Here is a 23,308-nt window from a genome sequence, read left to right on the forward strand (position 1 = left end):
CAAACTACAAAATTCTGAAAGAGATGGGAATACCAGACCACTTTACCTGACTCCCGACAAAGCTGTATGCAGGTCAAGAAGCAACAGTTAGAACCAGCCATGGAACAACAGACTGGTTCCAAATTGGGAAAGGAATACGTCAAGGCTGTATATTGTCACTCTGCTTATTTAACTCATATGCAGAGTACATCATGTGAAATAGCTCAAGCTGAAATCAAGATTGCTGGGAGAAATATTAGTAACCTCAGATATGCAGATGACACCACCCTAACAGCAGAATGTGAAGAGGAACTAAAAAGCCTCTTGATGAAAGAGGAGAGTGAAAAATCTGGCTTAAAACTCAACATACAAAAAACTAAGATCATGGCATCTGATCCCATCACCTCATGGCAAATAGATGGGAGAAAAATGGAAACAGTGACAGACATTATTTTCTTGGGATCCAATATCACTGTGGATGGTGACTGCAGTCATGAAATTAAAAGACTCTTGCTCCTGGGAAGAAAAGCTATGATGAACCTAGATAGTGTATTAAAAAGCAGAGACATCACTTTGCTGACAAAGGTCTGTCTAGTCAAAGCTATGGTTTTTCCAGTAATCATGTAAAGATATGAGAGTTGGACCATAAAGAAGGCTGAGCACCAAAGGATTGATACTTTTAAACTGTGGTGCTGGAGAATACACTTGAGAGTTCCTTGGACAGGAAGGAGATCAAACCAGTCAATCCTAAAGGAAATCCACCCTAAATAGCCATTTGGAGGGCTGATGCTGAAGCTGAAGCTCCAATACTTCGCCTACCTGATGCAAAGAGCCGACTCACTGGAAAAGACCCAACTAACTGGAAAAGACCCTGATGCTGGAGGGCAGGAGGAGAAGGAGGTCACAGAGGATGAGACGGTTGGTTGGCATCACCGACTCGATGGACATGAGTTTGAGCAAGTTTTGAGAGTTAGTGATGGACAGGGAAGCCTGGCATGGGGCAGTCCATGAGGTTGCAAAGAGTCAGACACAACTGAGTGACTGAACAACAGTAACACCATAGCAAGAAAGGAAAGACTGATTATTACAAGGAATTAGAAAAAATATCTATTCATTAATTTTAAGTGTAGATGAAGATAACTGAGACCCTTTTCTTAACATTTACACAAAATTTCCAAGTCTAATTAAAATTCAGTCACCATACATGTATCTGAAACATACTATATTCAAAGCCTAGTCAGGATACTAGAATTACAGATAGGAATAAATAAACATAATTGATCTGACTGACACAAGCAAAATTGTGATCTATGACATTCCAGCTTTGATTCCTCCACAGAAACACTGAGGAGAAAAGGTGGAAAGCAGCAACTATATGAACCAACTTTGTTGGAATTCTGGAAAACAGTCAAAGGTTTACAGCAACCAACACACAGCCCAGTAAAGAAAACCCATCCTCAAAATGGCAGGAAAATGTGACTTTTTACCCACCCTTGCCTCCCGTGCAATGGTGGGCTTATTCTTAAAATGAGAGAAGCCTGATTTCCATTTCCCTCCCTCAAGCCAGAAGAGGAAGAATAGACTTTACTTGCCAATCACTGCCTTTTCTCATCTGTCTTTGGGATTACAAGATTTGATTCAAGCTGTTCATCATTGTTTTTCATAACCTGGAAACAGGCGAGAAAAGGAAGGCACTGCTTGTGAAAGCTGCCAGATAACTACAGAATCGCAGGCATCGAGATACAGGCCATGTAAGGCCCAGAGGAGAAACTGGGGTGAGATTTTTGACAAACCAGACGTTCAAAAGCAGTTGTACCCAAGGAGTGCAGAATGCCAAATGTGTGCACAAACAAAAATGGCTCAGAAAAGATTTAAGACCTTAGGCTTTCATCTTGGTCTGATCCTAGGATAAAAGCAAGCCTAACTAAGTATAGTGGGAATGCCTTAGGACACAGCTAAACTGCAAAAAGGAGAACGGGCATCCAGGGACATCTCTAAAATCAGATAAACATGAGATAATAGGGACAGAGGTTTCAATGATCACACACAAGGAATAGGCTTTGCAAAAAGGGCCTGGAAGTCTCAAAAACATGAACAACAGCTTTTAGCTGTCAGCAACAACTGGTGAACTAACTGAGGATAAAACAACGTTATATTCAGAATTACAATATTGTAATAGTAAAGTGCCCAATTTTCAACAACAACAAAAAACCTGAAAGGCATAAAAAGAAACAAGGAAACAAGGTCTATTCAATGAAACAGAAACGCCTGGAGGAAGCCCACACACTGAACTTAATAGGAAAAGGTCTTTAATTATGCTCAAAGAACTAATGAAAATCAAGAAAGTGATGAATAAAATGGGAATACCAATGGAGAGAAATTACAAAAAGGAGCCAGACAAATTCTAGAGCAGAAAGTTAAAATAATAAAATTTCACCAGAGGGGTTGAACAGTAGAATTGAGCAAGCAAAAAAAATTCATCAGCAAAGCTGAAGACAGGACAGTTGAAATTGCTATGTCTAAGAAAACAAAAAATCTTAAGGGATTTGCAAGACACCCTCAAATGGAACAAGAAATGTTACAGGAGTCCAAGGAGGAAAGAGAAAACTATACAATGATTATTTGAAGAAATAATGACAAGAAGCTTGCCAGACTTGATCTAAGATGTGGATGTAGATGTCCAGAGGCTCAATGAATACCAAATAGGGTAAAGTCAAAAGATATATAGTTTGTCCTCAACCTAGGACCTGGGATTTTTCAAACCTTAATGTTACAAAAGTGATACGCATTCAGTAAAAACCACACTTCAAGTTTTGAATTTTGATCTTTTCCCACGTTAGCAATATGCAATGAGATATGCACTTATGCTGATTGGCAGTGATAGAGAGCTACAGCTCCCAGTCAGCCACGTGATCATGAGGGTAAACATCTAATATACTTAAAATCATTCTGTTTTTCAGCACAGTATTCAATTACATCACTTCAAAATAGGCTTAGTATTAGATGATTTTTGCCCAACTATAGGCTAATGTAATTGTTCAGAGAACATTTAAGGTAGGATAGGCTTAGCTGTGATGTTCAGGATAGGTATATAAAATGCACTTCAACTTATGATATTGTCAACTTACCATGGGTTTATCAATATACAACCCCACTGTAAGTCAAGGAAGATCTGTATAATTAAGCTATACAAAAAGAAAGAATCTTGAAAGCAGCAAGAATGAAGAGACTCATAAAGCGGACGTTCAGCGCTTCCTATGTGGCTCAGTGGTAAAGAATCCACCTGTCAATACAGGAGACATGGGCCTGATCCCTGATCCAGGAAGAGTCCACGTTCTGCAGAGCAGCTAAACCTGACTAAGCCTGTGTGCCACCACTGTTGGGCCTGTGCTCTAGAGTCTGGGAGACACAACCACTGAGCTTGTCACAACTAGTGAAGCTGGTGCACTCTAGAGCCTGTGCTCCTCAACAAGAGAAGCCACTACAATGAGAAGCCTGGGCACCACAACTAGAAAGTAGTTCCCGCTTGCCACAACTAGAGAAAAGCCCATGCAGCAATGAAGACCTAGCACAGCCAAAAGTAAAATTTTTTTAAAGTGATCTTCATTTAGAAAGATGGTAACAATGGCCCTATATGCAGGGCAGAAGAAGAGATGCAGAAGTACAGAACAGACTTTTGAACTCTGTGGGAGAAGGGGAGGGTGGGATGTTTTGAAAGAACAGCATGTATATTATCTGTGGTGAAACAGACCACCAGCCCAGGTGGGAGGCATGAGTCAAGTGCTCGGGCCTGTTGGGCTGGGAAGATCCAGAGGAATCGGGTGGAGAGGGAGGTGGGATGGGAGACCGGGATGGGGAATTCGTGTAACTCTATGGCTGATTCACATCAATGTATGACAAAACCCACTGAAAAATAAAAAAATTTAAAAAATAAAATTAAAAAAATAAATAAATAAATAAAGTGATCTTCAGTAAGATTATCAGATTCCTCATCAGAAACCATAGAGGCCATATAGCAGTGGTTTGATATATTCAAAGTGCTAAAAGAAAAAACTGTCAACCTAAAATACTTTATCTGGCAAAACTATCCATCAAAAATGAGGAAGAAATGAAACCATTATCAGATAAAAGCAGGAGGAGACTATTACAACTAGATATGCCTTGCAAGAAATGCTAAAGGGAATTCTTCAAGGACAAAGGATAAGAACAGGAAACCATAAAAAGAAATAAAGCTCTGCAGTATAGAAACTAATATAACTCTAATGTTTAACTCTGTTTTCCACACAATTTAGGAACCAGTGTATAAAAAGTTATTGGTTTATGTTTTCCGACACAATGCTTAAAGATAGAATCCTGTGACATTAATGACTGAAAGGGAGTGAAGGCAAATTTATATAAGAGCAAGGTAGCAACGTTTTTATTAACTATTGAACTTAACCTGCTATAAATTCAAATTAGTGTTATTACTTTATGACATTAAACGGAATCCCCATGGTAACCACAAAGAAATAGCTACAGAAGAATTCCCATGTAGTCCAGTGGTTTGGACTCCACACTCTCATTGCTAAGGTCCTAGGTTCAGTCCCTGATTGGGGAACTAAGATCCCACAAGCTGTGCAGTGCAGCAGGAAAAAAAATAACTGCCAAAAAAGAGAAATAGCTATAGAATACATACAAAAGGAGAGAATTTATATGTTTTACTAGAAAAAAAATCAAAACACCAAAGACACTAACAAAATAAGGAGCAAAAATCCATGAAGTGTTTAGAAGAGAAGTAGCAAAACAACCTAAATTCCTCCTTACCAACAATTAATTTAACCATGTGCTGTCTACAAGAGACTGACTTCAGATCTAAATAGGCTGAAAGTAAAAGGATGGATAAAGATATTCCATGTGAATAGTAATCAAAAAAGAACAGTATACTATTATCAAATAGACTTATAACCTTTTTGAATTTAAAGAGACAGAGAAGGATGTTCTATAGGGTTTTATATAACAGATACAACAATTACAAACATTTATACATCTAATAACATCCTCAAAATACATTAAGCAAAACACAACATGCATTGCTTTCATTGCATCCCGTAAGAATATTTTAGCTGCAAATGTTTACCTTAAGAAAGAAACCTGAAATCAACATTCTAACTTTATAACTTAAGGAACCAGAAAAAGAAGAATGGACTAAGCCCAAAGCTACTAGGATACTAGAATATTAGATTAATACTAGAATATTAGAACTAAGACAAGCAAAATGCTAAACAGAAAATTTTGAATCAAAAGTTAGTTCTTTGAAAAGGTTAATAAAATGGATAAACTTTTAGCTAGATCAATAACAGAAAAGACTCAACTTCAAAAAACAAGATTAAGGATATTACTAATGAGTCTACAAAAATAAAAAGGCTCATAAGAATACAAGAGCAGTTGTAAACATCTTGGATAACCTAGATGTAATGGATACATTTGTAAAAACCATACCAAGACTGATTCATGAAGAAATTAGGTCTTTATAGACCTATAATTAGAAAGGAGATTGAATCAGCAGTCAAAAACCTCCTAACAAAAGAAAATCCTGCAACCTCTGACTTTACTCAGTTCTACCAAACATTTAAAGAAGAAATAACATCAGTCCTCAAACTTTTAGAAAAACAATTCAATATGAGAGAACACTTTCTAATCCACTATATAAGCCTAGTATTACCCTGATACCAAAGCCAGACAATGACAACACAAGAAAAGAAAGTTAAAGACCAATATCCCTGTTGAATACTGATGCAAAATTCTTAAAGGATTAGCAAACTGAATTCAAGATCACTTTAAAAATTTTATACATTTTGAATATATGGGGATGGTTCAACAGATAAAAATCCAACTGAATACAATACACCACATTAGCAGAATGAGGGTCCCACGTGGATCATATCATTGATGCTGAAAAAGGATTTGACAAAATTTTTTTGATTAAAAAAAACAAAAAACCACTCAACACACTAGGAATTGAAGGAAGCTACCTCAACATCACTTCATGGGAAACAGATGGGGAAACAGTGTTGGGCTCCAAAACCACTGCAGATGGTGATTGCAGCCATGAAATTAAAAGACACTTACTCCTTGAAAGGAAAGTTATGATCAACCTGGATAGCATATTTAAAAGCAGAGACATCACTTTGCCAACAAAGGTCTGTCTGGTCAAGGCTATGGTTTTTCCAGTAGTCATGTATGGATGTGAGAGTTGGACGGTGAAGAAAGCTGAGTGCCGAAGAATTGATGCTTTTGAACTGTGGTGTTGGAGAAGACTCTTGAGAGTCCCTTGGACTGCAAGGAGATCCAACCAGTCCATCCTAAAGGAGATCAGTCCTGGGTGTTCATTGGAAGGACTGATGTTGAAGCTGAAACTCCAATACTTTGGCCACCTCATGTGAAGAGTTGACTCATTGGAAAAGACCCTGATGCTGGGAGGGGTTGGGGGCAGGAGGAGAAGGGGACGACAGAGGATGATATGGCTGGATGGCATCACTGACTCGATGGACATGGGTTTGGGTAGACTCCAGGAGTTGGTAATGGACAGGGAGACCTGGCGTACTGCGATTCATGGGGTCGCAGAGTCAGACATGACTGAGCAACTGAACTGAACTGAACCTCAACATAATAAAGACCACATATGAAACTCTTACAGCTAACATTATACTCAACGGAAAAGGACTGAAATCATGAACAAGATAAGGATGCAGCGTTTACTACTCCTATTCAGCACAGTGTTGGAAGTTCAAGGCAGAGTAATTATTCAAGAAAAAGAATGAAATTAGAATGAAGGAAAATTATCTCTGCAGAATACATGGTCCTATGTGTAGAAAACACAAATGATCTCCACACCCCCAAATCTGTTAGCACTAAGAAAAAAATCCAGCAATGTTTAGGTATAGAAACAACACACAAAATCAGTTGCCTTTCTATATACTAATATGAACAACCCCAAAGACTTAATGAAGTCTTAATGAAGAAGTTGATGACTTGTACATTGAAAACCACAAGACACTGCTTAATGATGTAAATGTGAAAGTCGCTCAGTTGTATCTGACTCTGGGACCCCATGGACTATATAGTCTATGGAATTGTCCAGGCCAGAATACTGGAATGGGTAGCCCTTCCCTTCTCTAGGGGATCTTCCCAACCCAAGGATTGAACCCAGGTCTCCCACATTGCAGGGAGATTCTTTATAGCTGAGCTATAAGGGAATACTCCAAGAATACTGGAGTGGGTAGCCTATCCCTTCTCCAAGGGATCTTCCTGACCCAGGAATCAAACCAGGGTCTCCTGCGTTGCAAATGGATTCTTTACCAACTGAGCTATCAGGGAAGCTGATATTAATGATGTTAAAGATGACACCAATAAGTTGAAAGACATCCTGTGTAAACAGACTGGAAGACTTAATATTGGTATGATGTCAATACTATCCAAAGTGATCTACAGATTCAATAGAATTCACTTCAAAATCTCAATGACATTCTTTACAGATACAGAAAAAATAATTCAAGCGGAATATCTAGGATCCAAATAGCCAAAACAATCTTGAAAAGAAGAAAGCTGAATACCAAAGAATTGATGCTTTCAAACTGTGGTGCTGGAAAAGACTCTTGAGAGTTCCTTGGACAGCAAGCAGATCAAGCCAGTCAATCCTAAAGGAAATCAACCCTGAATATTCATTGGAAGGACTGATGCTGAAGCTGAAGCTCCAATACTTTGGCCACCTGATGGAAAAGACCCTGGTTCTGGGAAAGACTGAAGGCAGGAGGAGAAGGGGGTGACAGAGGATGAGATGGTTGGATGGTATCACTGACTCAATGGACATGAGTTTGAGCAAGCTCTGGGAGATGGTGAAGGACAGGGAAGTCTGGTGCACTGCAGTCCATGGAATCACAGTCAGACATGACTTAGCAACTGAACAACAACAATAATCTTGAAAAACATCAAAGTTGGAAGACTCACAATTCCTGATTTCAAATTTTAATGCAATGACACAATAATCAAGACAGTGTGATACTGAATAAAAACAGACAAATAGACCATGAACCACACCTACTGAGCCTGTGCCACCACTACTGAAGCCCATGCACCCAGAGCCCACATGCTGCAACTCCTGTACCCACATGCTGCAACCACTGATGCCTGTACACTCTACATCCTGTGCTTGGCAACAAGAGAAGCCACCGCAGTACAAGGCCCGCACACCACACCAGAGAGTAGCCCCTGCTTGCCACAGCCAATGCAGAGAAAGCCCACACAAAGCAATGAAGACCCAGCACGGCCACAAATAAGCAAGACATTTATGGATCAAAGGATGCTATCAACAGACTAAAAAAAGCAATCCACAGATGGGAGAAGATATTTGCAGATCACATATCTGATGAGGTATTAATACCCATTAATATATTAACATATTAATATGTTATTATATATACACACATTAATATAATTGTATATTATAATTAATATATTGATAATATATAATATATTAACATATTAATATATTATCTATAAATATATATTAATATATAAATATATATAAACAGATTTATATAAATATAAATTTATTATATATAATATATATTTATATATAAAACAATAAGAATATATAAATATGTAATATATAAAGTAAATGTATAAAATATATATTTATAAATATATATATAAATTTATATAAATATTTATTTATATATAATATATAAAATAAGTATATATAAAATAATAAATATACATAATATATTATATATTAATATATAAAATATATATTTATATAAATAAATATATATATATAAAAAACTAAAATGCAGCAACAGTTATAAAAGACAACCCAATTCAAAACTGGGCAAAGGACTTGAATAGACAGGTATCCAAAGAAGATATAGATGACCAATTAGCGCATGAAAAGATGCTCAACATTACTAATCATTTGGGAAATACAAATCAAAACCATGATGAAATAGTGCTTCATACACATTAAGAGTGGCTATTACTTATTTTTTTTTAAAGTGTTGACAAGGATGTGGAGAAACCAGAGTACATTGCTATTATATATATATATATAAAGCACTATAGCTGCTGTAGAAAACAATATCATAGTTCCTCAAAAATTTAAATATAGAATGAACATTTGATACTACTTCTGGGTATTTATACAAAAGAAGAGAAAACAGGGGCTTGAACAGCTATTTGCAAATGTATGTTCCTAGAAGCATCATCACAATAGCCAAAGTGAAATGACTCATGTTCATCTGTTGATAAATGAATAAACAAAATGAGGTAAATATATACAATGTAATATCATTCAGTCATAAAAAGGAATGAAATTTGGATACATACTATACTGTTGATGAACCCTGAAGATGTGGTAAGTGAAATAAGCCACACACAAAAGGACAAATGCATGATTCATGTATTTGTATGAAGTACTGAGACTTATATCAAGCATTGAGAATATTCAAATGCTTAGAGATTAAGTAGAATGTTAGCTACCACGGTCTGAGTAGAGGAGGGAATGGGGAGTTATTGTTTAATGGGTGTAGCATTAGGTATAGGATGATGAGAAAGTTCTGGAGATGGGACAGTGGTGATGGTTGAACCAATGGGAATATACTTAATGCCATTGAATTGCATGTATAAAAGGCTAAGAAGTCAATCTGAAAAGGTTACCTACTGTATGATTCCAACTATATGACATTCCAGAAAAAGCTATAGAGATAGTAAAAAACTATAGAGATAATAAAGGGATCAGTGGTTACCACTGAGACTGGGAAAGAGTAGATGGAGCACAGAAGATTTTTGGTGGTGAAATTATTTAATGTGACACACAGTGGTGGACACATGAAATCATGCATTTGTTAAAATCTATAAAACTGTTAAAAAAAAAAAAAAAAGAGGAGCCTTAATGAATACTATGGACTTCTGTTACCAACTTTACCAAACGCATTCTTTATATTGCTGCTAATAAGATGGAAACCTCATGATCTGTAAAATCATGCCGTAAAATGAAAAGCCTTACAGGGGAAAAAAGGTTTGGAGTTTTGTAACCTGAGCAGTAACAAAAACAAAAATCCTAAATTTCCACTAGTATCTTCACTGAGAATCAGTCTATCTTTTATATACTTAAACTTTGGCGTTTGTGCTTCTTCCTTTCAGATACAAACCCTGAAATCAATTGCTTCTCATAGAACCATTTTCAGGACTTCCCTGGCGATCCAGTGGCTAGGACTCTACTCTACACTCTCAATGAAGGGGGCCTCAGTTCGACCCCTGGTCAGGCAACTAGAACCCACATCCTCAACTAAGGATCCCGCATGCACAACTAAGACCCAATACAACCAAATAAATACTTATTTTTAAAATAAACCAATTGCATTAACATTAAAAATAGGATCTAAAGGTAGCTCCCAATAACAGGAATAGAGCAGGATAGTTACACAGGTAGCTTTTGACATCCCACTGGGGGGTTATAGATAGAGAAGGAACTTTGGGAGATCATTGTAAGCTAGTGATCACTCAAGAAAGCAATCAGACTATTGTGAAACAGGCCTGCTTAACAACGAAACCACACAATAAAAGCATAAGGTATGCTCCAGGCCAGTAAGTGAAAAATTGAGGCTTGCACCCAGCTGGTCGAGGTCAGCAGGAGAATGATCCTTAAGACAGGCCCCTTAGCAAATACGAAAGACAGGAATACATGGGCAAGGTGCCATTCCAAAGTAGAAGACTTCATCATACTAAAACCTGAGGTGATTTAACATATTTTGGTCTATGCTAGTTTACATTACCACCCTTCTGCTGATGTGGATAGCACCATGACAATCCCAGTTTGACCATATAGGGTCAAAAACTCCTCTGCCTGACTGGAGGAGGAGCTAGTGATGAAAGCTTGACGTCCACTCAAAGAATGAGGAAGAAAGTGGTCTTCTTCCCCTTTCTATTTTCCCTTTGCTTATAAACATGTTGCCCACTTAGTTCTCAGGGCAGAGGTCTCTTGCCTGTGCTTGTATCCTTCAAAAGCATCCTAAACTATGAATCCACTTCTTAGCTCTTACTTTGTCCCTCACTGAATTTCTTCTGCACCAAGACATAAGAAACCTGTGATTTGCTAAGTCCTGAGATGAGCTGTGCAGTTTCACCTTCATCAATCAATGCTTTTTTCCTAATAACTAGGTGAAATGTCTTCATGGTTAACTTGCACTTTGCAGTTTCCCCAGCCAGATTAATAAAGTGAAAGCGACTAAACAGTCACTCTTTGCCCTTAAAGGATTTTCACTTGTCTTTTAGGGTCTTTATATATTATGAAGAGTTTCTCCTGAGCTGTGAGAAAGTTTGCCTCTAGTTGCTTCAACATATTAGCTTATTGGGGAAAAAAAATCATGTTTGAACCCATGCAACTTTCATACAGGATTAATATTACTCTCCTATTTACCAACTGCAAATAAGTTAATAATATATGTTACAGAAACACACATACTTTGCAACAGGATGGACTGTGTTTCAAGGTATGATAACTTTCAGTCTTTTATTTACAGAACAAAGAAAGATTAACTTGTTTAATTTATTTTACCTTTTAGTGTTTCACTCTCTGCCTTCATAACAAAGAAGCAATGATTTGGCTTCACTGTGTTATTTCTTCAATGTTCTCCATGACCTATGGAAAAAAAGAATCAAGATGTTTTCTCCATCTCAGTTTTTCTTTATGTGCACAACTGTCAACACGTCTTTATTTACACATGTACATCCACCCCTTCTGTTGGCAAAAAGTTGAGGTGAACTAGCCTAGAACATCCAAATGAACCTCTTAACACACCTCAGAACACAGAAGAGTTGTATCAGCACCTCCATTCAGATCTCACAGAAGTGTCCCTGCCTTTTCTCACTGCCTATTTTCTGTTACCTGAAGTTCTAACAAGCTTGGTGAATTTTTTAAAAGATATTACAAATGATAAAGAGGGTAAGGGGGAAAGATTGGTAAAGTGTGAGTCACTCTAACAGCAATAAAAATGAATAACTGATGACAGGAAAACAGGAGAAAGTAGCAAAAACAAAACAAAAACCGAGATAAAAACAAAACAAAACCTGTGGCTGGTATTTAATGTAGGGACAATTCCCTCAAGAGCCAATGAGCCCTAAGCCTGTTAACCCCTATCTGTGGAAGCATAAATACAGTATGAAAAACTTGGACTTGGGAACTAGATTCACCTGGGTTTAAATTCTGTCTTACCACCTTCTGATGTGTGATCTTGACGTTAACCTCTCTAAACTTCATTTTTCTTTTTCATAGAGAAGAATGTCACTTGCCTCAATATGGGTTCCATTCAGTTCAGTTCAGTCGCTCAGTCGTGTCTGACTCTGCAACCCCATGGACTGCAACCCCCTGTCCATCACCAACTCCCAGAGCTTGCTCAAACTCATGTCCACTGAGTCGGTGATGCCATCCAACCATCTCATCCTCTGTTGTCCTCTTCTCCTCCTGCCGTTAGTGTATCCCAGCATCAGGGTCTTTTCCAATGAGTCAGTTCTTTGCATCAGGTGGCCAAAGTATTGGAGTTTCAGCTTCAGCATCAGTCCTTCCCAATGAATATTCAGGACTGATTGCCTTTAAAATTGACTGGTTTGACCTCCTTGGCGTCCAAGGAATTCTCAAGAGTCTTCTCCAACTAACCACAATTCAAAAGCATCAATTCTTTACCGCTCAGTTTTTTTTATAGTCCAACTCTCACATCCATACATGACTACTGGAAATACCATAGCTTTGACTAGGTGAACCTTTGTTGGCAAAGTAATGGCTCTGCTTTTTAATATGCCGTCTAGGTTGGTTATAGCTTTTCTTCCAAGGAGCAAGTGGCTTTTAATTTCAAGGCTGCAGTCACCATCTGCAGTGATTTTGGAGCCCAGAAAAATAAAGTTTCTCGCTATTTCCATTGTTTCTCCATTTATTTGCCATGAAGTGATGGGACTGAATGCTATGACCTTCGTATTTTGAATGTTGATTTTTAATCCAACTTTTTCACTCTCCTCTTTCACTTTCATCAAGAGGCTCTTTAGTTCCTCTTCACTTTCTGACATAAGGGTGGTATCATCTGCATATCTGAGGTTATTGACATTTGGTATCATCTGCGTATCTGAGGTGACTGATATTTCACAACAGGTATTAAGACTTATAAGTCTCCAAAGTGAAATACCAGCCAGTGTCTGGCACCTATAGGTACCTGATGTTCATGGTTCCATAGTTACCTTACTTTCTTTTCATTTAAAGAGCTGTACTTTAAGAACTAGTGTGTTATTGCAATGGGGATGATACGTAATCACAATCTAAATGAATGCCAGGACTTAAAGCTGTAGGTTTACTTAATGAACAAATTGAAAAAATTGCCTCTGGAGATTTATATTTCAGATGCATACAAGGTGACATGAACAAATCTATTAGAAAGGAGTGTTAAACTGAATAAAGCTTTATGTTATGGTGGCAAGAGGAGTTTCCTGGTGAAAACAGGTCATTAACAAATTTTAAAATAACATGTACCATCACGCTCTGATTTTCTTAACAAATATAAGCATGAAGAAATTCCTAATCCCCAAGATCAACTTTGTTTTCATGACACAGATCTTGTCACATGCAGTAAGGGCATTTATTTCCTTTTTTTAAAGTAATGGCTTTGCAGTTATTGAGACTGTTTGACATTGAAAAAATAAGTGGCCAGTGAGCTAATTTTGTGAGCTACGCCCAACACCTTATCCAGATTTTTACCCCTGGTTGTGATACCCTTTTTTCCTCGTTAAAAGAAGGTATCAATTTAATACTTGAGTTCTGAAACTCTTTTCCCAATTAAACCAGAGTACCCCTGTGTGGAAAGACTCCAAGGTAGTTTCAATTTTATTATCAAACACATCTTTATAAACTGAAAAGAAGCCAACTTGCTTTTTAGGTGTATGTGGTTTCTAAAAAATAATTTGAGTTTTTACCATCCCATTGAACATTCCGAAAAAAAATTAAGAGGCAAATCCTTTGAGGAGAGAAACCATTGGTGAATTACAAGCATGGATACTCGTGCATTCAAGCGTTAACTGGCAATCAGTCATTCCCGCATTTTTTCCTGTCACATTTGGCTCTATTTGTATTAATCTTCCCAGTTAAAACCATGCACAATAATACATTCAGTTCTCTGAGAATTTCTTCACTGGTTATTTTATCATCGAGCATTTAAAAATGAATGTAGTTCCAGACATTACCATTACAAATAAAAGCAAAAATAAAAAAACTCATCAAACCATTTAAATACATGACTTCACCCAATTACAAAGTAGAAGAACACAACTCAATCTCTTGATAACTCAAATGATAATTTTGAGTATATTAAAATGAATCATCTGATAGTATCATTTCATAATGGCATCTTAGACTTCCCTGGTAGTACCCTGACTAAGAATCTGCCTGCCAATGCAAGGGACGGAGGTTTGATCCCTGGTGGGGAAGATTTCACATGCCACAGCGTAACCAAGCCCCTGTGCCGCCACTACTGAAGTCTGCAAACCCTACAGCCTGCGCTCTGCAACAAGAGAAGCCACTGCAATGAGAAACTTGCAACGAAGAGTAGCCCCAGCTTGCCACAGCTAGAGAAAACCTGCATACAGCAATGAACACCCAGTGCAACCAAAAACCAAAAAAACTGCAGCATCTCTTTCTGGCTTTTTATTGTGAAATATACTTAATAAAATTTACCATTCTAACCATTTTCAATATGCCAGCAAATCTGGAATACTCAGCAGTGGTCACAGGACTGGAAAAGGTCAGTTTTCATTCTAATCCCAAAGAAAGGCAATGTCAAAGTATGTTCAAACTACCGCACAAGTGCACTCATTTCACATGCTAGCAAAGTAATGCTCAAAATTCTCCAAGCTAGGCTTCAATAGCACGTGAACTGAGAACTTCCAGATGTTCAAGCTGGTTTTAGAAAAGGCAGAGGAACCAGAGATCAAATTGCCAACATCCACTTGATCATCGAAAAAGCAAGAGAGTTCCAGAAAAACATCTACTTCTGCTTTATTGACTATGCCAAAGCCTTTGACTCTGTGGATCACAACAAACTGGACAATTCTTAAAGAGATGGGAATAGTAGACCACCGTACCTCTGTACCTACAGCCTGAGAAATACATCTTCAGGTCAAGAAGAAACAGTTAGAACCAGACATGGAACAACAGACTGGTTCCAAATTGGGAAAGGAGTACGTCAAGACTGTATATTGTCACCCTGCTTATTTAACTTATATACGGAGTACATTATGCAAAATGCTGGACTGGATAAAGCACAAGCTGGAGTCAAGATTGCTGGGAGAAATATCAGTAACCTCAGATATGCAGATGACACCACCCTTATGTCAGAAAGTGAAGAGGAACTAAAGAACCTTTTGATGAAAGTGAAAGAGGAGGGTAAAAAAGTTGGCTTAAAACTCAACATTCAAAATATGAATATCATGGCATCCAGTCCCATTACTTCATGGCAAATAGATAAGAAACAATAGAAACAGTGACAGACTTTATTTTCTTGGGATCCAACATCACTGTGGATGGTGACTGCAGCCATGAAATTAAAAGACGCTTGCTCCTTGAAAGAAAAGCTATGATGAACCTAGACAGTGTATTAAAAAGCAGAGGCATTACTTTGCCAACAAAGGTTCACCTAGTCAGAGCAATGGCTTTTCCAGTAGTCATGTATGGTTGTGAGAGTTGGACTATAAAGAAAGCTGAGTGCCAAAGAATTGATGTTTTTGAACTGTGGTGTTGGAGAAGACTCTTGAGAATCCCTTGGACTCCAAGGAAGTCAAACCAGTCAATTTTAAAGGAAACCAGTCCTGAATATTCATTGGGAATGACTGATGCTGAAGCTGAAACTCCAATATTTTGGCCACCTGATGTGAAGAACTGACTCATTGGAACAGACACTGATGCTGGGAAAGACTGAGGGCAGGAGGAGAAGGGAACAAGAGAGGATGAGATGGTTGGATGGCATCACCGATTTGATGGACATGAGTTTGAGCAAACTCTGGGAGTTGGTGAAGGACAGGGAAGCCTGGTGTGCTGCAGTGCAGTTCAGTTGCTCAGTCATGTCCGACTCTTTACAACCCCATGAATTGCAGCACTCTAGGCCTCCCTGTCCATTACCAACTCCTGGAGTCTACCCAAACCCATGTCCATCAAGTCAGTGATGCCATCCAGCCATCTTATCCTCTGTCGTCCCCTTCTCCTCCTGCCCCCAACCCCTCCCAGCATCAAGGTCTTTTCCAGTGAGTCAACTCTTCACATGAGGTGGCCAAAGTATTGGAGTTTCAGCTTCAACATCAGTCCTTCCAATGAACACCCAGGACTGATCTCCTTTAGGATGGACTGGTTGGATCTCCTTGCAGTCCAAGGGACTCTCTAGAGTCTTCTCCAACCACAATTCAAAAGCATCAATTCTTCAGTGCTCAGTTTTCTTCACCGTCCAACTCTCACATCCATACATGAGCACTGGAAAAACCATAGCCTTGACTAGACGGACCTTTGTTGGCAAAGTAATGTCTCTGCTTTTTAATATGCTATCCAGGTTGGTCATAACTTTCCTTCCAAGTAGTAAGCATCTTTTAATTTCATGACTGCAATCACCATCTGCAGTGATTTTGGCGCCCAAAAAAAATAAACTCTGACACTGTTTCCACTGTCTCCCCATCTATTTCCCATGAAGTGATGGGACTGGATGCCATGATCTTAGTCTTCTGAATGTTGAGCTTTAAGTCAACTTTTTCACTCTTCTTCACTTTCATCAAGAGGTTCTTTAGTTCCTCTTCACTTTCTGACATAAGGGTGGTGTCATCTGCATATCTGAGGTTATTGATATTTCTCCCAGCAATCTTGATTCCAGCTTGTGCTTCTTCCAGCCCAGCATTTCTCATGATGTACTCTGCATATAAGTTAAATAAGCAGGGTGACAATATACAGCCTTGACATACTCCTTTCCCAATTTGGAACCAGTCTGTTGTTCCATGTCCAGTTCTAACTGTTGCTTCCTGACTGGCATACAGGCTTCTCAAGTGACAGGTCAGATGGTCTGGTATTCCCATCTCTTTAAGAATTTTCCACAGTTTATTGTGATCCACAGAGTCAAAGGCTTTGGCATAGTCAATAAAGCAGAAATAGATGTTTTTCTGGAACTCTCTTGCTTTTTCGATGATCCAGCGGATGTTGGCAATTTGATCTCTGGTTCCTCTGCCTTTTCTAAAACCAGCTTTAACATCTGGAAGTTCACGGTTCACGTATTGCTGTAGCCTGGCTTGAAGAATTTTGAGCATTACTTTACTAGCGTGTGAGATGAGTGCAATCGTGCAGTAGTTCGAGCATTCTTTGGCATTGCCTTTCTTTGGGATTGGAATGAAAACTGACCTTTTCCAGTCCTGTGGCCACTGCTGAGTTTTCCAAATTTGCTGGCATATTGAGTGCAGCACTTTCACAGCATCATCTTTCAGGCCGAGAGGAGCAACCCCACGTCCAAGGAGCGGCGGCTGTGCAGGCGCACGAGGGCTGAGAGGAGCTACTCCACGTTCAAGGTCAGGAGGGGCAGTCGTGAGGAGATACCCCTCGTCCAAGGTAAGGAGCAGCAGCTGCGCTTTGCTGGATTAGCCGTGAAGAGATACCCCTCGTCCAAGGTAAGAGAAACCCAAGTAAGACGGTAGGTGTTGCAAGAGGGCATCAGAGGGCAGACACACTAAAACCATAATCACAGAAAACTAGCCAATCTGATCACAGGACCACAGCCTTGTCTAACTCAGTGAAACTAAGCCATGCCATGTGGGGCCACCCAAGACGGTCGGGTCATGGTGGAGAGGTCTGACAGAATGTGGTCCGCTGGAGAAGGGAATGGCAAACCACTTCAGTATTGCCTTGAGAACCCCATGAACAGTATGAGAAGACAAAAAGAAAGGACACTGAAAGATGAACTCCCCAGGTCGGTAGGTGCCCAATATGCTACTGGAGATCAGTGGAGAAATAACTCCAGAAAGAATGAAGGGATGGAGCCAAAGCAAAATCAATACCCAGTTGTGGATGTGACTGGTGATAGAAGCAAGGTCCGATGCTGTAAACAGCAATATTGCATAGGAACCTGGAATGTTAGGTTCATGAATCAAGGCAAATTGCTGCAGTCCACGGGGTCGCAAAGAGTCGGACATGACTGAGTGATGGAACTGATGATGATGATGATGCAGTTAGGTTATTTAGAAACAATTTGATTCTTTCAGTTCTTGCTTTTATGGTCTGTTAGGCAGGACTGGAACAGTACCCAATCTAGGGCTAATTATTCCCCACTACTGAAAAAACAATCTTTGGTGTACATTATTACTCGAGAAATAACTAGGATTTTTAGCCTTATTATTGGGAACAGGCACTTTTCCTAGCCTTGTGTGAATAGTGGGTACCTCTAATCCTATCAGGTGATTCTTTCCCTAATATCAAGTATTTTCCTAGTATACATGTGATTATCACTCAACTGAATATTTGAAGACCTCTGAAATTCTCTCTCCATTCAGTGAACTATATTGATCAAGCCACACTGATCAACCTGGGTCATCCAACCAACTTTCCCATGACACAGCCTGGAAACTCTCTCAAGGCAATAATTTGAGGGAATCACTGGTTCATCTCATCTGTTTTCCATCTCTCATGATCCTTTGTTCCCTGTTGTCCAATGTCTTAAAAACCATTGCTTAATGTATAATGTCCATTTATAAATTGTTTCAAGGAGGAGGTATTGTTTAAATCCAGTTTAAATTGTTTAAATCCAGTCACTGTTACTCCATCTTGGTCAGAAGCAGACATCTAGTGATATTTTTAAAACATGAATTGACCCATACATTTCCAAAAGATTTGCTTATCCTTATAGATAAAAATCCTCCTCCTGTCCATATATATATATATATATATATTTATACCAGTCCACTTCAAATTACTTCTGTAAAAATCAGTCTGTGAAACATAACTAACATCATAATTTCACACATTGTGATAACATAGTTTTCTTTGGGGAAAAAAGACGACTTGTGTTATATAGCTAATGAGAAATTCATCTTCAGGTAAAAAAACCCATAGAAAAAATTTTTAGGGTCAACATTTTTTGGATAGATTCAAATCCCATTAAACATCCAACATCTAACAGGGTTTTAAAATATACATTTATTTTGAATTTACTCACTGTGGTGGACACTGGTACTGCTTGTCTCTACCAAGTTGATATCATACTGGACCGAGCTGGCCCTCTGAAGATGGCCCTTCCTGACAATAAAGAAGAAAGAAACACACAAATGGAAAATGGGTAAGTGCAAACGCAGAAAGCAAGTTTAAACTTGAATATATGGAAGTCTATTTTCTTTTCCGCAACTATCTGAAACTGCCAGAGCTTCCCTAAAACTGTACCCCATTATTTAACAAATCCACCAGGGCAGGCAGGTCATCTGTAGGGGCTTCAGATGCTGATGATGCCACTTAGTCTTTCTCCTTTAAGACAGCACAACTGTGCTGTTTTAATGTAGCATCGTTGTGCTCTTCTTAAAGTGGTTCGTTTTCATTATTAGTTGGGATCGTTATGGTGGCTCAGTCAGTAAAAAAATCTGCTTGCAACGCAGGAGACCCAGGTTTGATCCCTGGGTCAGGAAGATCCTCTGGAGAAGGGAATGGCAGCCCACTTCGGTATTCTTGCCTGGAGATTTCCATGGACAGAGGAGCCTGGTGGGCTACAGTCCATGGGGTCGCAAAGAGTCAGAGTCTACTGAGTAACACTTTATGTGACATGGGGTGGCTCTACTCAACTATTGAGAAACTCAATTGCACCTTTAAAAAAATTTTTTTTATTTTTGGCTGCATTGGATCTTCAATGCTATGTACAGGCTTTCTCTAGTTGAGGCAAGTGGGGGCTATTCTCCAGTTGTGGCGCATAGGCTTCTCATTGTGGTGGCTTTTCTTGTTGTGTAGCACAGGCTTAGGATGCAGGGGCTTCAGTAGTTGTGGTGTGTGGGCTTAGATGCCCCCCAGCAAGTGCGATCTTCCTGGACCAGGAATTGAATCCATGTTCCCTGCATTGGCAGGCAGATTCTTAACCACTGGACCACCAGATAAGTCCCTCACTTGTACTTTTCCAAGTCTACAGTTCATCAATCTTTTTTGTCATCTGGTCAATTAATATAGTTTCTAATTACATTCAAATGCCCATGACAGAGTTTTTAAAAATCACTTTTAATATTAAATAAGATATTGAAATGTACACTTGCTTTCGATTTTTTTTCAGTAAGTCAATGCCTAGAGTATTACATTAATGAAAATTAATTCAAAACCACTTTTAACCATAGCAAAATGAAGTGTGTTTTCTAAAAATACACTGATTCCTCCTCATGAAACATGATTGATTCTGCCTAGATTTCAGCATATGGGTTATCATTTTGGACCTCATTCAAACATGACATTAATTAGTTATTAAATTTCAAAAGGGCTTCAGCTTAAAGCAATTTCAACCACTGATGGACCTAAAAAACTACAGTAAACATTGACTTGTTTTAATTCTTTTAATTCTTTAATTCATTTCAGACAGTATGTTTCACCTGGTCAGTATGCAAGAGCCTAAATCTTATGACTAGATTTTTTTATAAGCAATAGCTACTCGTGTTTTTTTCAAATTAATTCTACTCTTGATAAGACACAAATCATCATGTAGAAATACCTCTGCTTGTGTTGTCATTTAAAAATGGAAAAGGTACAGTGTGTAGCATATTATAACCATTTCTGAAAATTATTCAATGTCATATTATTTTTGTAAGAATCTTAAGGATGCTATTTTTCTCAGTTATTAAATTTACATTCATTTTCCAATTAATATGAAAATGTTTAACATTTATATATGGTAAAAGTTGCTTTATTTTATTTTTCAGTACAGTCCACATATAAAACGAGTGAATGACAATATTTATGCTTGGAGAGAAATGGAATATCTCCTGCCATGTCAGTAAACAAAGGATGTCACAGTCATCAGTCTGCAGCCTGCCCACAGGCCGCTGGTGAGCCCTGAGGGAACTTGGAAAGGAAAGAACGCCTGCCATCTGACTGCTGCCACTCCCTGTAGTGAGCCCTGAGGAAGGTAAAAACACAGGAAACTGGCCCCAAATAATTAAGGTGCATATCAAAGGAATAATTTCAGTGAATCCAGATTCTTGCATCTTCTCGTATACAGAAAAGTGCTAAATTCCTTAACTTACTGTAGCTGGTTTTCTTTAATTAACAATAATGAAAAGATTTAAACATATTGGATGTTCTGACTACTTTGTTGCAAAACTTCCATCTATCCTAGCTCCTGGCTTGCCTCCTCGGAGCAATTTTCTCAAGATTACTTGAGATGCTGCCTCCCAGGCTTGAAGTCCTAAAAATTCCTGCCAAAAAAACACATAACTCTCAAATTTTGGTTGTGAATATTTAAGTCGATACCAGTTTAGAAATCAGTGATAGACCCTTACGTGCAAAGCACAAGATTAGAAACAGGCTATTAACATTCCATGCCTTCTTTGAGTGCTTCCCTTTCTCTTCCCACCACAGGTAACCATCATTCTGTATTTTGTGCTAACCAGTCTCTTACTTGAACCAATCATATATATCACCCCAAGCAATACATTATTTAGTTTTGTCTAGTTTTAAACTTTTCATGAGTAGGATCATACTGTTACATTTTTTATGTGACTTGTTTCTTTCACATAAAATTATGTTTCTAAGATTTACGCAGGCACTTGATACCGAGCAGGGTCCTCTGGGGCTCCTGGGCACAAAGCCTTTCTGTGTCTCTCATTTCTTTGATTACAGGAAATAGCCTTTTTATCAGCCTCTATGACCTTTCCTGAGTTCTAATGGGCAGATTCAAGCAGCTGCTAATTAGGGAAGGAAGGGGATGCTAGACCAGGAAGAAACAAACAGTCAAGAGAAACAATAGTGCAGCCCTGGGACAAGGTCCTGGTTCCCCATCAAGGGAAACACACAACAATACCCTTGAGCTGTTTTGGGATACTGAAACCCTCTCCAGGTGGGAGAAAGTTAGATGGTATGCTATCCACAAGCAGTAGATCCAGACCAGTTGGAACCTAAAGGTTGATGATGCTGACTCTTACTTATCTTACCACCAACTGCATCAGGAAGAATGTCCACAAGCTGATCACATCCTTTTTAAATCATTACTACAAAACTTCTAACTATCCTCTCCAAGCTGGGACACACAGTTTTCGAGGCAAAAGTCCACTGTGTCCTCCATTGCCTGGCAAAGTAATAAAGCTATCCTTTTCTACCGTACCCAAAACTCTGTCTCCAAGATTCGTTTCGGCACCAATGTACAGAGAAGCTGAGCTTTCAGAATCACAATTTGTGGAATTCATTTCTGCTTATATATTACCCTTTAATAGCAATATATCACAACTTGGTGTCCATTCTTTTGTTGATGGGTACTTGGGTAACTAATAAATCATTGCTTTTCTTTCACATTCAAAGTATACTTTAAATAGACTTACTCCAAATATTTAGGTGTTTTTGGCATGATGACTTTAGTGAATGTGGGTCTACCTTACTAGTTTAGAAAAGTCAAGGTAATGATGATGATAGTAACAAAGAATAAGATCCTTTCAAAAATGACAGTAATTTAATAACAAAAATAAATAAAAGAGACAATTTAGTAACAATAACTGCATTAGAAAAATAACTCTAAACAGAAAATATGAGCTGGAAAAATAACCTAGAGCTAAAGGGCATGTTGATTATTTAGTCAAACAATAACTACTATGTATTACTTTTTTCTTTTCAAAAGCATATTTCTATTTTGGTTACCTGCAGAGGAAGTAGAGGGCTCCAAGGATAAGAGTTCCTAGAAGAACAATCAATGCCACGAAAGCTGCAAACAGATCACTTTTAGTCTGGATACTGGAGCTTGGGAGAAAAACCTCTTCACAACGAGCTCCTGTATAATTTTCAATGCATCTATGGAATAAAATGTTAGATACAGAGCTGCATTCTCTGTTCCACTAACTAATATAGGAAGCATAAGTTTTCCAGCTGGTATGAAAAAAAAAGAAGACTAATTTTCAGATTCTGAACCCAGACTAGGAGTGCTTTACTATAATGCTCACAGAGCTACAGTTATTATAAGTTAGCATCTGCAGTCTGATCTTTACTATCTTCCTTTTCCAGTTTTCAAATTGCTTAGAAACTCCAGAGAAATTATAGAATATTCAGTCCTTTTATCTTCCATATTTTCAATAT

At 38.4% G+C, this 23,308-nt stretch overlaps 1 protein-coding gene across 1 annotated transcript in view; it reads right to left on the minus strand.

Annotated features, from left to right (window-relative positions):
* NRG4 (neuregulin 4) overlaps nucleotides 1-23,308 on the minus strand; it is a 103,252-nt gene that overhangs the window by 1,778 nt on the left and 78,166 nt on the right. Inside the window, exons 5-7 of the mRNA XM_065906982.1 lie at nucleotides 22,877-23,026; nucleotides 19,224-19,303; nucleotides 11,570-11,653 (exon numbers count right to left, since the gene is read on the minus strand). Of these exons, the coding sequence (XP_065763054.1) occupies nucleotides 11,637-11,653; nucleotides 19,224-19,303; nucleotides 22,877-23,026 (247 nt within the window). The 3' untranslated portion in view covers nucleotides 11,570-11,636. The remainder of the gene's footprint in view (nucleotides 1-11,569; nucleotides 11,654-19,223; nucleotides 19,304-22,876; nucleotides 23,027-23,308) is intronic.

This window comes from Muntiacus reevesi, chromosome 15 (genome assembly GCF_963930625.1).
Source record: "Muntiacus reevesi chromosome 15, mMunRee1.1, whole genome shotgun sequence".
NCBI lineage: Eukaryota > Metazoa > Chordata > Mammalia > Artiodactyla > Cervidae > Muntiacus > Muntiacus reevesi.